A 12,662-nucleotide genomic window follows, 5' to 3' on the forward strand; every position below is an offset into this window, starting at 1 on the left:
CTCCGTCCTGGAATACTCGCAATGGTTTGACTTTTTGCACTATTCACATAATTCACTTTAACCCTATTTTATTTATACTATATGAAAATAAGAGTTAACATATAATATATTGTTGGCTTCATCTTAATATATATTTTCAAAATATTAATATTTTATAATTTTTTATAATATATAATTGAAGATATTGATGGTCAAAGTTGTGCATTGGCAAGCGTGTTCAGTCAAACCGTTGCGAGTATTCCGAGACGGAGGGAGTACTACGTATGTAGTTAGTTAAATACGGAGTAAAAGTTTTATTTAGAGTATCGAGTTTTGACTCACTTGCTATTGTCACATTGATTTTACTCATTGGTTATTGATAGTTTGATACATTGATCTACGAGGGTTTGAAACCTTATACTCAATTGTATTAATTCTTTCATGATTTCCCCGTCTGCAAAAATACATACGAAACGAGTAAATGCGTGTCATTTCTACTCAAAACACATGTGAAATTACAAACATATATTTATATCCTTTCAATTTGTTCTCTCGTCTATAGTAAATCTAACTCAATTGAATTCAGTTATCAAAATTATTAGTTTAAATTACACTATCAGCGACAGAACACGGCGAATCGGCAATTGGGTGGAGGGGGGTGCGTTGGAAGTTGCCAGAACCACAAAGGTCCCATTGATCCTCAATCTGAAATGCTTATCAACAACAAAGTAGACAAAGGAGTTGTACTTTAATTCTTTAAATGAAGTAACATTACACAATCCTAAGGAAAAAAGTTGTTTAGTTGGGTCTTTTTCTTTCTTTTGGACCACACTTTTTAATTAAGCCTTCTAATTAGGGTTTAGGCAAAGTAGCCTTTACAACTATTATCTCTATATGTTTTATGAGTTAATCACATGCCCCCAACCTATAACCAATCAATTAACCACCCTCTCTCCCTCTGTAATTCACAATACAACCATGAATGATTTCCAGCGAGGCTGAATCACGAGCCATCTTGCCGGTTATGGCTCCGTTGACTCTATAAGAAGCTTACACTATGTAAAGATGCCTGTGGGCCGACTCGGGCTTCGGGCCGAGCCCACGGGCCAAACCGGGACGAACCCATGTCGTCATGCCCACGTTGTTTCGTTCCGAATCGGGCCGAAAAGTTTAAAACATGGCACAAGCCCACGGGCTTTCGTGTCGGGCTGGCCCGTCGTGCCTAAGGCTAATTTCTACTAAATTTAGCGTGATTTGTCGGGTCGGGTCGAATCGTGTCGTGCTTTTTCCAAAAAATTAAGCTCAGGCCCGACCCACGGCCCACGACTACGTATTCTTGTCGGGCCGTGCTTTTTTCGTGCTCTTATCGGGCAGGGCTTTTTTCGTGCCGGGTCGCGTCGGCCCGGCCCACATCCATCTTTAACACTATGGGTCTGTTTGTCAATTGGCCGTTTAATATTGACTGTAACCACTTGGGTTGTTTGATTTTTGTTTAGGCTTTTTTTGTTGGCTATTTGACCGTAATTTTCTAAAAATTTGTTTGTAAAGTTAGCCGTCACTACTAATTGTTTCATACAAAATTAAATACCAAAATGAAAAGCCAACAAACAATTATGTAAAAAAAAATACTGTTAGAGCACACACAACCTTGACATGTAATTTGGGTCAAGTGATAATTAACAGGACAAAATGACTACAATGTTTAAAGTGTGTAAGGGTCAAAATTTTATTAACTTGACCCGAATCGGATATGTGACCCAATGTCAAGTTAATAAATATGGGATGTGTGGCCAAGTTTACGTGCAACTTGCATGGATATAGAAGATCATTTTGTACGCATTACCTATTTTGTTGCTTCCTGTACCGATGACGCATCACTCTGCTCCAAATGTGTATTGAAGTAATGCGGTGCTGCCATGCAACTTCATGGTTTGCATATTATTTTTTTTTAGAAAATTTTGCATGATAATTTTTTCGATCAGAGGAACTTGATTAAAATTTAGTAGCCAGTTATGTGTCAATTTTACTTCATTGTGCTATATATGTATGTTTAAGGTTATAAGCTATATTTATAAGTATGTTAATTTAATTTCATATTTATTTGTTTGTTAAAACTAATAATTGTGTTTGAAGGTGGATTTGAAATGGGTATATGTAAAAGTAAAAAAAATAGGTAAGAGAAATTAATGACCTTGAGTCAAGATTGTGGAAGAAGAGTATTTAAGTAAGAAGGAGAAGGATGAGAGATAAATTATTTTATACTTGAATGAAGGTCAAGAATGCACATGGTCTTACTATATTTTGAGTTTTGGCGTCAAAACCGACTTTTTAGCAAAGTAAAAAGCCATTAGTTATTTGACCACATAAAAAGCCAAAAGCCAGTGAAAAAGTCAGCAAAAATCCAACTACCAACAGGTCCTATGCATAGAAAAGGACCGAGATATCTATAAGGGGGGAGGCAATAAATACCGGCCTATTCAAGATTCAAGTATTTCAGACCTCTCAAGGTGTTTTTGTGCCGAGAACTCAAAGTCGAAATGACCCCAAAATAAGGATTTGCAAACATTGTTAATGATTTTGGTCACAAGTGCACTCTTGCATCTTAATAGGGGATCAATCTTTGAAAAATCAACTGGCATTTTACCAAAATTCCTTCACTAACAATAACGGATTTAGCCTCTAGGTGCACCCGAGTATAAGATAAAGTATGCCTTACCAAGGCCTTACCTACCTGGCAGATCTGAGTCTCTCTAGTGACTCTAGATGTGGGATTGGGAGACTAATTGTTTTGATTATTGAGGATTTGTCCTATCAAGAGGACAAGAATCTAGTCACCAATTTTCAAGTATAAATGAGATCTCATTTGTCACATACTCACAAAACCTAACAACCAACTGCAGAAAGTCATTTCCAGAAACCATTTTATAGTAAATAAAATTGGCAAAAAAACAACAAACATATGAGAATTACATGTGCTACAATGCAAACAATACTTCAATACATTATGGTAAGGGTCAAGCCCTTAGGAGCAAAGCGCCTAGCCAAAAATTGAAATGGCTTCATATGAAAGGCACGTGCGTGGAAGAACACGCCTTTTAAATGTAAAACAAAGACGAACTCTTAATAAGGTTAACTTACGAGCTTCAACACATCTTAACTGAATTATGCAGGTGAAATTGAAATTGAAATTCCCAAAAAAATGCAAGTGTTGTCCTTAACTGGTTTCACATCAATAATCTTCCTATTTTACATGTGTAAGGACTAAAGAACAAGATCTTGTCTTGACCAGAACAAAGCCACACAAAATCAACCCAAAACACTTGCCATGAAACTCCCCAATTGTCTTTTTGGTTGATGATTGAAACGAATTTGGCTGAGAAATACTATACAACCACCATATAACCCCCTTTCCACCAGCTAATTCTCGCCTTTTCTGAAACACTCAGGAGAGATTCTAGGGTTGGATTTGTCCTCGAAGACTCCTCAATGGGGTTAAGTTAATGATCCGGCTTAATAATCATATGTTTTGCAGCGAATTATCTGATTCACGAATGCAAGAAGTGATATTATGACAGTTCGGTTATGATACGCTCACACTTGTCTTCTAAGATCTTCACAGCTTCAGTAAATAACACCTCAGGAGGCAATGCTCCGGTTGATTCAACAGTGACTGGGAACAGAACAAACAAGGGTTAATAATTTCCAAACCATAATGCCAATATACAAACTTTTTCAAGGCATTTCCATCATCGTGCACTTGTGCAGAATACAAAACCAAGAACTATTTGAGGAATCCGTTGAGAAGGATAAAAAGAGAAAAACATCTTGCACGCAGAGGCACTAGACTTTGTTTGGTTTGGCGGAAAATGTTTTAGTGGCAAGATTTTTCATGGAAAACATTTTCCAAGAAGAAGCTCAATTCCAAACTAGTTTTCCTTTGTTTGGTTCTTTACAAGAAAATCATAAAGAAGAGGAAAATGCGAATAGATAAGTGAGGATTATGGGAAGAGAGAAGAGGGAGGTGAGGAGGAAAAATGGTTTCCCTTCATTTCAAATGGAAAATATTTTCCACTCTTGTGATAGTTATTAGAAAATTGTTTCACACCCTTGCCATAACAATTAACAAACAACGTAAAATGATTGAAAAGGGGAAAATCATTTTTCAGGAAAACGTTTTCACCAAACCAAACACTCCCCTAAAGTAAAAGGGTCCAATACATTCACACAACAGATATGACAACATATAATGTAAAGAAACCTACCACAGTGACAAGTATGCAATTCTTTAATAGAGTAAAATATATAGTTGCCCACGGGATGTGAACTTTGAACTTTTCATATCGTATATTCTCAAACTAAAACAGGACCCAGAAAACACTTCACCGAGAAGTAAAAGACACAAAGATGAAACCTTCAGCTCCAACTATATACGGAGTAGAGTACAAGACTTTTCGGTACACAAAGGAAGTTACTGAATGAAGAAGCATTAGAAAAATAACAGGAAGCAACATTTTCAAAGCACATAACATTTTATGAGCAAGACTTACATATAAAATGGTCTTTCTTCCGTCGCAGGGCAATCTTTTCGTCCCATCCTTCCTCTCGAATGCATTCTCTGCAAAGGGTGCAGGCCCTTGGTCGTGGGGCTGTTGCTTTTTTACCTGTTCAGGCACAAGTTTTGATAAAGAAGCAACCAAAGGGATGTATTTTCAAAGTTTGAAGTAAAATGCAAAAATCATCACAGTTGATGTGCAGTAATGTAAAATGAAGTGCACAATACCAGTTGGAGTGTCTTCTATGTCAAAAACATTAGCTGGACATTTTTCAACCAGCTTTTCTGCCTCCTCGTCACAAATATCTTGCAAGAGAACAACCTATACAATACAAAATAAACATATCAGCATATTCACATAGGAAAATCCCTCAAAGTAGCGGTGTAGCCATTGTTTACCTCAGGAAGCATCCGGTACCAAGCAGTGGCAACTGGAGACCACTTTGCGTGTTCTTTGCCAACACCTTTGACAGCATGTGCTTCAAGTTCGATTTCCTGGACAGATGACAAGATTGCCGTTTGATGATATTTAACTTCAAAACTTCGCAAAGGAGTTTACAAAAGAAAAAACAGAAGCCCAGAGATACAAGGCACGTGAATCACTCAATCAGAGAACTTCCATCTATCATTAAACAACCCTAGTAATTTTAAGTATCAAGCTTCTGTACTCAATGATAAAAATAGACATTAAACAAATATGTAAAAAGAGAAACATATAAAATTTACCTGTCCTGGCCCAATTCTAGCAATAGTGATATCAGGATGCTTAGGATGAATTGGATTTTCAGATAGTTCAGGTTGCATTTCCTGGCTAGACTTAAAATTAGTATAAGTTCTGGGTGCTGTAGTTGAACTTGACGCTTTATTTTCTATCTCCAACAAGAACATACTCCCATTTGGCAGCCACTTCAGTTCTTCTGACTTGACTGCAACAAAATGATAGCAATCATTATTTAAACGCACCATAAGCAAGTGAAACAATGGAGGTGAACAGTTAGTACAAATACTATAAACTAATCCTCCAACCCCTTACATGCCAAGGGAATGAAGTAAAGTTATACCTGAACGCCGTGGTTCACCTCGGTTACACTGAGCATGAAGTCCAAAAACAATGGTATTTTTCTCATTTGGTTCATCCTTTTCTAATAAAAAGTAAAAATAATATGTCAAAGCACAATCTTATATGGTAAACTCATGAACTCATGTATCGGCGTTAAACACCAGTAGACCATACCTGACTTATAAGAAAACATCCTTGGATCAACTCTCAAGGGAATAAGCCCCAATCTGTGTGCAAGAACCTCATCCTGAACCACTGATGTGTTTTTTGCTATAAAAACCTTCTCAAAGGCCATTGTGGGAACCTGAAACAAGAGTTCAAAGCTAAATCACTTTTTCACACAGGAAGCACCTAGTCATTGAGTATCCAACTTGGACCATGCATAGCAATGCTTAAGCCCCATTCAAAGACAAGTAGTAATTGATCCTTGCATATAGAATAATAATGCAATCCTCACCTATCCTCAACTTTGAGGTAAACAACAGAAGGAATCCTGAATTATATGATGCTGCAAGCCTGCAAATCATGGGAAGGATATTGAGTGAAATCAATATATGACTATATGAGGCTTTCTGGCATTCTGGCATTCTTAGTGTAGTTAAACACCTAGAACTTGCAGATTTGGCTGTTCCTGTAGATTCCTCGAGAGGGTATGTAATGTACTCATGTATCATCTTCTTGGCCACCCAGTATTATGAGTTTATGACATCATCTCTGGTAAAACTTCAGGTCTTTTCATAACATAAATCTTTACAGAGAGGGAATGAAGATTCATCTTGTCCTTAATGAGTCGAAAATTCTATTCATATTCTCGAGACTTAACTTATTCTCTAGTTCAGCAAGCTTCTACTTAGAAATAATAGTGCTATATGGCCTATATCTTCTAGGAGTTTAAGTTTGTGTATTATGCCAGAGTTATCAGGGAATCCTATCAATTTACATTCTATACAAACAATACAGAGTCAAAGAATTAGTCTTACTTTTATGTATCTTCATCTACAATCTCGTCATAGCTCATCTCTCTGACATTTAATAGCCCTGCTAGACAACTTCTTTACTTGTTTGCATAACCATTGCAGCTTCCGTCTTCGTCTGATTTGAATTAGTCACTAACAGACATCCTTTTCCTATGTAGAATGATTATGCTCTATCATGTTCAATTCTGACTAAATTGTTCTCACTCTTATTCCCTTGGTTTGTAAACTAGCTAACATCAAACTAGCTAACATCGTACTAAACTATAATGATAAAGTTAATAACACAATTTTACGAAAATAACTGTTATAAAAGGCTGCCCATCCTCAACCTATCCCATTTCCCAACCAAAATAAGTTTAAGCATCTTCGAATCCAACCACAAACCATTACTATTTTAGAAAAGGTGAAAACTTTATACATAGGTCCCATGATAGTAAACGTGACTATTATTCCCGACCTTAACGAATATACATTTCCGCAAATTCAAGGCCGTGTCTTTCTAAAACACATTACCCTTCACTAAATTTAAAATCCACACAGCAAAATGGATAGAAGAGAATCAAAATTGAATTCAAAAACAAATTAAATTTTCTTTGAAATTTTGACATTGGCCACCTTTAAATTCAAATTTAGAATATAGTCCTGTACCGTTCATTTTTTAGTTTATTCCGTCTGTTGGTTTTGATGTAGACGTGGCTGTTGAATACTTCCACCTGTTCTTATCCTCTCTATGTCAGAATCTTTCTTACTATATAGATCTTTTATTTCTAGGGTTTAATAAGGCCTGTTTCATAGTATTATAGTATGCCTACAGAAGAAAGTAGTGCCAATTATTGAATATGAGATTTAATGAAGTTCTTTTAAGGCGATATTGTTTTTCATAAAGATTATGTTTATAGCAAGATGTAGAACTTGAGTTGATCTAGACATCTCCTCGAATTTTTGGATTTTTAATAAGATATTTTAAACCTAAATCTAACTTCCAACTTTATCTGTACCTTTGTGCGCTGGAAAGTTCCATGTTATCTAATGTCAAAGGTCAACCTGTGTTTCAAGAGTATCAAGACATATACAAATATACAATTATGTTTAATTTTACTTTTATGAGTTTGCAATCTTAGTGGAAGTGGGGATAGAGTTTGAATATTAAGCTCTGTTTTTCATGTACAAGTCTGAGCATTGTGTTTCACATTCACTTATCGTAATCATTTTAATAAATCATTCAGCTATCCAGATTCATACCCTGTGTGCGGGCGTGAAATTCCATTGTCCCTATCATTTTTTCTTTACCTTCTTATATGAAGTTATTAGCTTAAATTGCTGAAACCTTTTTAGCATTCTAATGTTGCACTTGAGACTAATTGTTGAAACTGGTAATTGACTGACTGTTGTGTGTGTGTGTTTTTTTTCTTTCTAAATCCAGCTTGAAATATACCTGACATGATTAGCATCTTTGTAGAAGCCAAAGAGTACCAAAAGCAAGAACAAGTGGGGCAAACAAATTAACTCATGAACAAACTAACTAAAGTCTCTGAATCAAGTTTCTCCAAGTTCTGAATGTTCCAGCTGTTCCTTATAGTCTTTATCTGATTTCAATCAAATCTTGAGTTTTAACCTACAAATTGTTTTTACAGGATCCACATTCTTTTATGTTAATGCTATAAGGAAATTCACATAATGAGAAACAAGTGAACAAAAGTTGTCAAACTTGAGATTTTTATTGGAAAATGAAATGTGAAATAAAGCATATGCATGTCATAGATTCGTATCCATAAACAGATTATGTTCATAACTGAATAACTCAGCACCTTATGTGGCTTATTGCAATCTTTGTTGTCCCATGTAGCAATTTTCCAAGAATGATCATTTACATATTACCTCGCTAAGGTTCAAAGTATGTTACATTGTTCCCAAATACTACTTTGAAAACATCATCACACATTTACTGTGACCTAAACACACTATCATTCCTCAGCATTCATGAGAAAATATTGATTCAGTGCTCACAATTTGTAAGCTCCATAAGAAAAAAAATCAACAGCTTGCAAGGTTTCTCCTTTGTCTTAAAGATAAATTTTGGCATGTAACAGATGAAATATGCATCAAACCAACATCAAATTCATTTTACCTCGGAGATTAGAATTCGACGAAAAGCATTAGCCAAAGCAGCATCAATACCAATCATATCAAATTCAATATCATCTTCACTAAGACGATTAACTACGACATTGAATTCCTTGAAAAAGCTCTCCAAACTCGAATTATCAACGCCCATTGAAGCGTATGCTCCAGAGTATAGAACTGATTCAGTCTGAAATAAAAATTCACAAAAAAAAAATCAAGCAAATGAAAAGACAATAAATTAATCAACGAAATTGAATGAAGAATAGGAGAGATTACGTCATTAGGAGCGTCGAGTTTGCAGGAGACGCGAGTGCGCTTGAGCTCGAGGTGGTCTGGTAGTTTTGGCATAGTCGATTCTCTGAGGTTTTCACTGCTTTGTGACGCCAATGTGAGGAACAATAGTTGAGAATTTCAGCGTTTAAGGGTTTAGGGTTTTAGGACCCCAAATTGCCTTTTTCTTTTCTTATTTAAATTATTGTTCACACTCCTTTTCTACTTCTTTTATGGGGTTCGGACAAGACCCGGTGACTTCACGGTCGCCAAAGAAGCCCCAATATTAAACTTGTACTGTACACGTAAATCTGTAGGTAGAGGCGTAGAGCTGTCAAATCTCAATCCGAACAGTTGAACCCGCCGGGTTAATCCGATTCGTTAAGAACCCGAACCGTTAATAACCCGTTACTTGGAACCCGAAAACTAACTGAACCGATAACATTCAACCCGAACCCGAACCGTCTCGAAAATATTAAACCGATTAAGACCCGATACCCGATAACAAACCGTCATGCGTCAACCCGAAACCGTTTCTACCCGAACCAAATGGACCCGAAAACCGTTAATGACCCGATTTATTTCAACCCGAACCGTTTCAACCCGGGGAAAACCCGTTCACAACCCGAACTGTTTCAACCCGAACTGTTTCAACCCGAACCGTTTACAACCCGAACCGTTTACAACCCGTAACCCGTTTACACCCCGTTTAATTCAAACCGTTCATAACCCGCCTCAAAAATAAGTTTTTACTTGAAATATTTTACGTCAAACCAAACAGAGCCGAAATGCTAAGATATCAAATGATATAATTCGTAAGTAATTGTACTTCTTAAACCTTTATAAACCAAAGATTAATTCAATGTGCGTTGTTCAACCGAGTATTCGAACTGTTGTTTATCAACCGACTAAGTAACTAAACATGTTATCATTTAACATATTGTTCTTTATTAGATTAATTTCCAATATAGCTACGGAGTATATTATTGTATAGTTATAGTCTTGTAGAATTGAATGTGCACTCTTTTATTGACTCGTATTCAACTGACTAATCGTCTAATCGATCATTAAACTAAAATGATCTAATTCAATACCTTATAAGCTTATAAGCTTGTAACCTAAGAACTAATCGAAAAACTATGCTATTTTAATTGAATCGACTTAATTCATTAACAATTGAACTTGTTTGTCTCGTTTCGTTAATGAACGTGTTAGTCTCGTTGTTGTTTAAACCAATATGAATATATGACAAACTTGTATTTACAAACTTTGCAAAATCATTACGTATTAATTCATCATTATCGATTATTAATTACTACGTTATTAGTACGTATTTAGTTCATCAATACATGTTTCGTAATACTCTGGCATGGTGGGGGAGGGCATAGATGATTTTGATTCCATTTGAATCATTTGATTGGTAAATATTACATGACATAATAAGAGACATTGACTGACTTTTCGTAATTAAGTTTAAGAAATTAATTGGATAGTGAACATTACTACATTAGTTGTTCGTCAAAAAAGAAAATAACATTAGTTATAAATCACGTAATCAAATTATATGGCCTCTTTTACCTGTCACTTTGCTTTAATAATGTAGATATTATAGTATAAACGTATTGAAAAATGTGATTTTAGTAATAACTCGACATTGTTTGTAATTTATATCCGAATTGATCTGACTAAACATGAACCCGACCCGATATGAACCCCCGGATAAACCCGTGAACAAACCGAACCGAATTGACCCGACCCGACTACAAACCGACCCGACATGAACCCGACCCGTTATGAACCCGATCCGATATGAACCTGAACCGATATGAACCCGACTTAACCCGTTTATGACCCTACCAAATATGAACCAACCCGATATGAACCCGACCCGATATGTGAAGGAAATAATGCCCTTGGTCCAATTATGCATTTAATATTAAGTCTAATAAATGCGGTTCAGTATTAATTGACAAGTTAATAATTCAGTGAGATCAAGTGAGCTGAATGCCTAGCTAGAGGCCGCTTCAGTTCAAGTGGAATTAATTATATTAATTCACAGCTTACTCTTGACTGAACCCGTAGGGTCACACAAATAGTACGTAAACGGATCAAGTATTTAATGTCATTAAATACTCCATCTATGGATATTCGGAATCGACGGATCTTGGTTTCAGTGGGAGCTAAGATCGTCACAAGCAAGAAATGAATACTCTGGAAACGATGATATTGCCGGAAACGGAAATATGGATCGTATCGGAAATATGAATATTATCCAAGTCGTAGATGTTGCCGGAAACGGAAACATGGTACGTATCGGAAAATATTAATGGAAATGGAAATATTGCCAGAATCGGAAATATTGACGGAAACGGAAATATTGTCTGAATCGGAAATATTGTCGGAATCGGAAAATAATTCCGGAAACGGAAATATTAAATATTTGTTCGAAACGGAAATTAATTCCGGAATCGGAAATATTAAATATTGGTCGTATCGGAAATGAATTCTGGAACGGGGAATTTAATCGGAAGCGCATCGTACGAATTAGCATCGGACCGATAGCAAAATGAACCGGTTTCAACCCGAACCGATGAACCCGAACCGATGACCCGATTTGACACCCCTATCTGTATGTATTATTGTATTATACAAGTACCATATATGGAGTACATCTACCAAGTAAGGCTTGACCTAGTGGTAAAGCTTTAGCCTCATAACCCCAAAATTATGGGATCAAACCCCACTAGAGGCTCTTTGGAAGTGAGGATTTCCCCTATAATCCCCCTCTTAAGACTAAGGTCCTTCATCTTACCTTAAAAAAAAAATTATACGAAGTACATTTAAAAAATTGACTGTCTACCTAAAAAAATCTAATATATCCATAATTTTATACAATATATTTTTTAAATGAGTTTTGTACATGTGTTTTGGCTCTTTTGAAATTTTAGATACCTTTGGTATGAATATGCGTTACTTATTTTAGTCTAAAATAACTAGCTTTGTTGTTTGTGCAATGCACGGATTTATCATAGTTTTTAAAGTTGATCATGTAAAAAAAGGAGAAAAAGCTTCAAAAGTTTTGCCGAAACCAGCTCAATTAAAATTGGATGTGAAAGTATTAGTGTTTTGAAGAAGACAGAGATGACATTTGGCAGAAGGGAAAGGGAAATATAGGAAGATAAAGACAAATTTGTAAAAAGACCTCTTATAACCCAAATTTTGTGAGAAAAGACATTAATATAATTTTTTTGTGAAATCACACCTTATTGTTTTTTTTTTTTTTTTTTTTTCTGTTAAAGACAACCTAAGGGAAGTTTCCAGCATTGACTGAGCTTTTCCAACCATTGACTTGCACGTGTGTAAGTCAATGGTCGAAAAAACTCAGTCAATGCCGGAAACTTCCATTTGGTTGTCTTTCGCAAAGAAATTATATTAAGGTATGATTTTACAAAAAAAAAAAAGGTCATTTCTCGCAAAATTTGGGCTATAAAATGCTGGGAAGCCCGGACACGCCATTGGGCTGCCGTGTCCCGTGTCCGACACGTATTGCACACCGACACGCCTTGGACACTCGAAAATATGTGTCCGACACGCGAAATCACGTGTCTGATTTTTTTTGAAAAATTAGGGCACGAGACACACGATCGGATACACGATGGACACGTCTTGGACACGTCGTGAACACATATTTCAATATTAA

At 36.0% G+C, this 12,662-nt stretch overlaps 1 protein-coding gene across 1 annotated transcript; it reads right to left on the reverse strand.

Moving 5' to 3' along the window:
- Positions 1-3,072: 3,072 nt before the first annotated feature.
- LOC110782073 (uncharacterized) lies at positions 3,073-9,147 on the reverse strand. Its single transcript, XM_021986145.2, has 9 exons — positions 8,969-9,147; positions 8,697-8,879; positions 5,766-5,895; positions 5,593-5,673; positions 5,258-5,457; positions 4,931-5,026; positions 4,760-4,853; positions 4,527-4,640; positions 3,073-3,649 (listed from the first exon to the last, which is right to left on the reverse strand). The coding sequence occupies exons 1-9, from the start codon at positions 9,038-9,040 to the stop codon at positions 3,546-3,548; spliced, it is 1,074 nt and encodes a 357-aa protein (XP_021841837.2). The 5' UTR covers positions 9,041-9,147; the 3' UTR covers positions 3,073-3,545.
- Between the last annotated feature and the right edge of the window lie 3,515 nt (positions 9,148-12,662).

Source organism: Spinacia oleracea, chromosome 2 (assembly GCF_020520425.1).
Source record: "Spinacia oleracea cultivar Varoflay chromosome 2, BTI_SOV_V1, whole genome shotgun sequence".
Lineage (NCBI taxonomy): Eukaryota > Viridiplantae > Streptophyta > Magnoliopsida > Caryophyllales > Amaranthaceae > Spinacia > Spinacia oleracea.

Coding starts and splice junctions, on each gene's coding strand:
- LOC110782073 (XM_021986145.2), bottom strand. CDS start 9,040: ATGCCAAAACTACCAGACCACCTCGAGCTCAAGCGCACTCGCGTCTCC. Junction 8,880..8,968: donor AACTCGACGCTCCTAATGAC/GTAATCTCTCCT, acceptor TTTTTATTTCAG/ACTGAATCAGTTCTATACTC. Junction 5,896..8,696: donor GTCGAATTCTAATCTCCGAG/GTAAAATGAATT, acceptor CTCTTGTTTCAG/GTTCCCACAATGGCCTTTGA.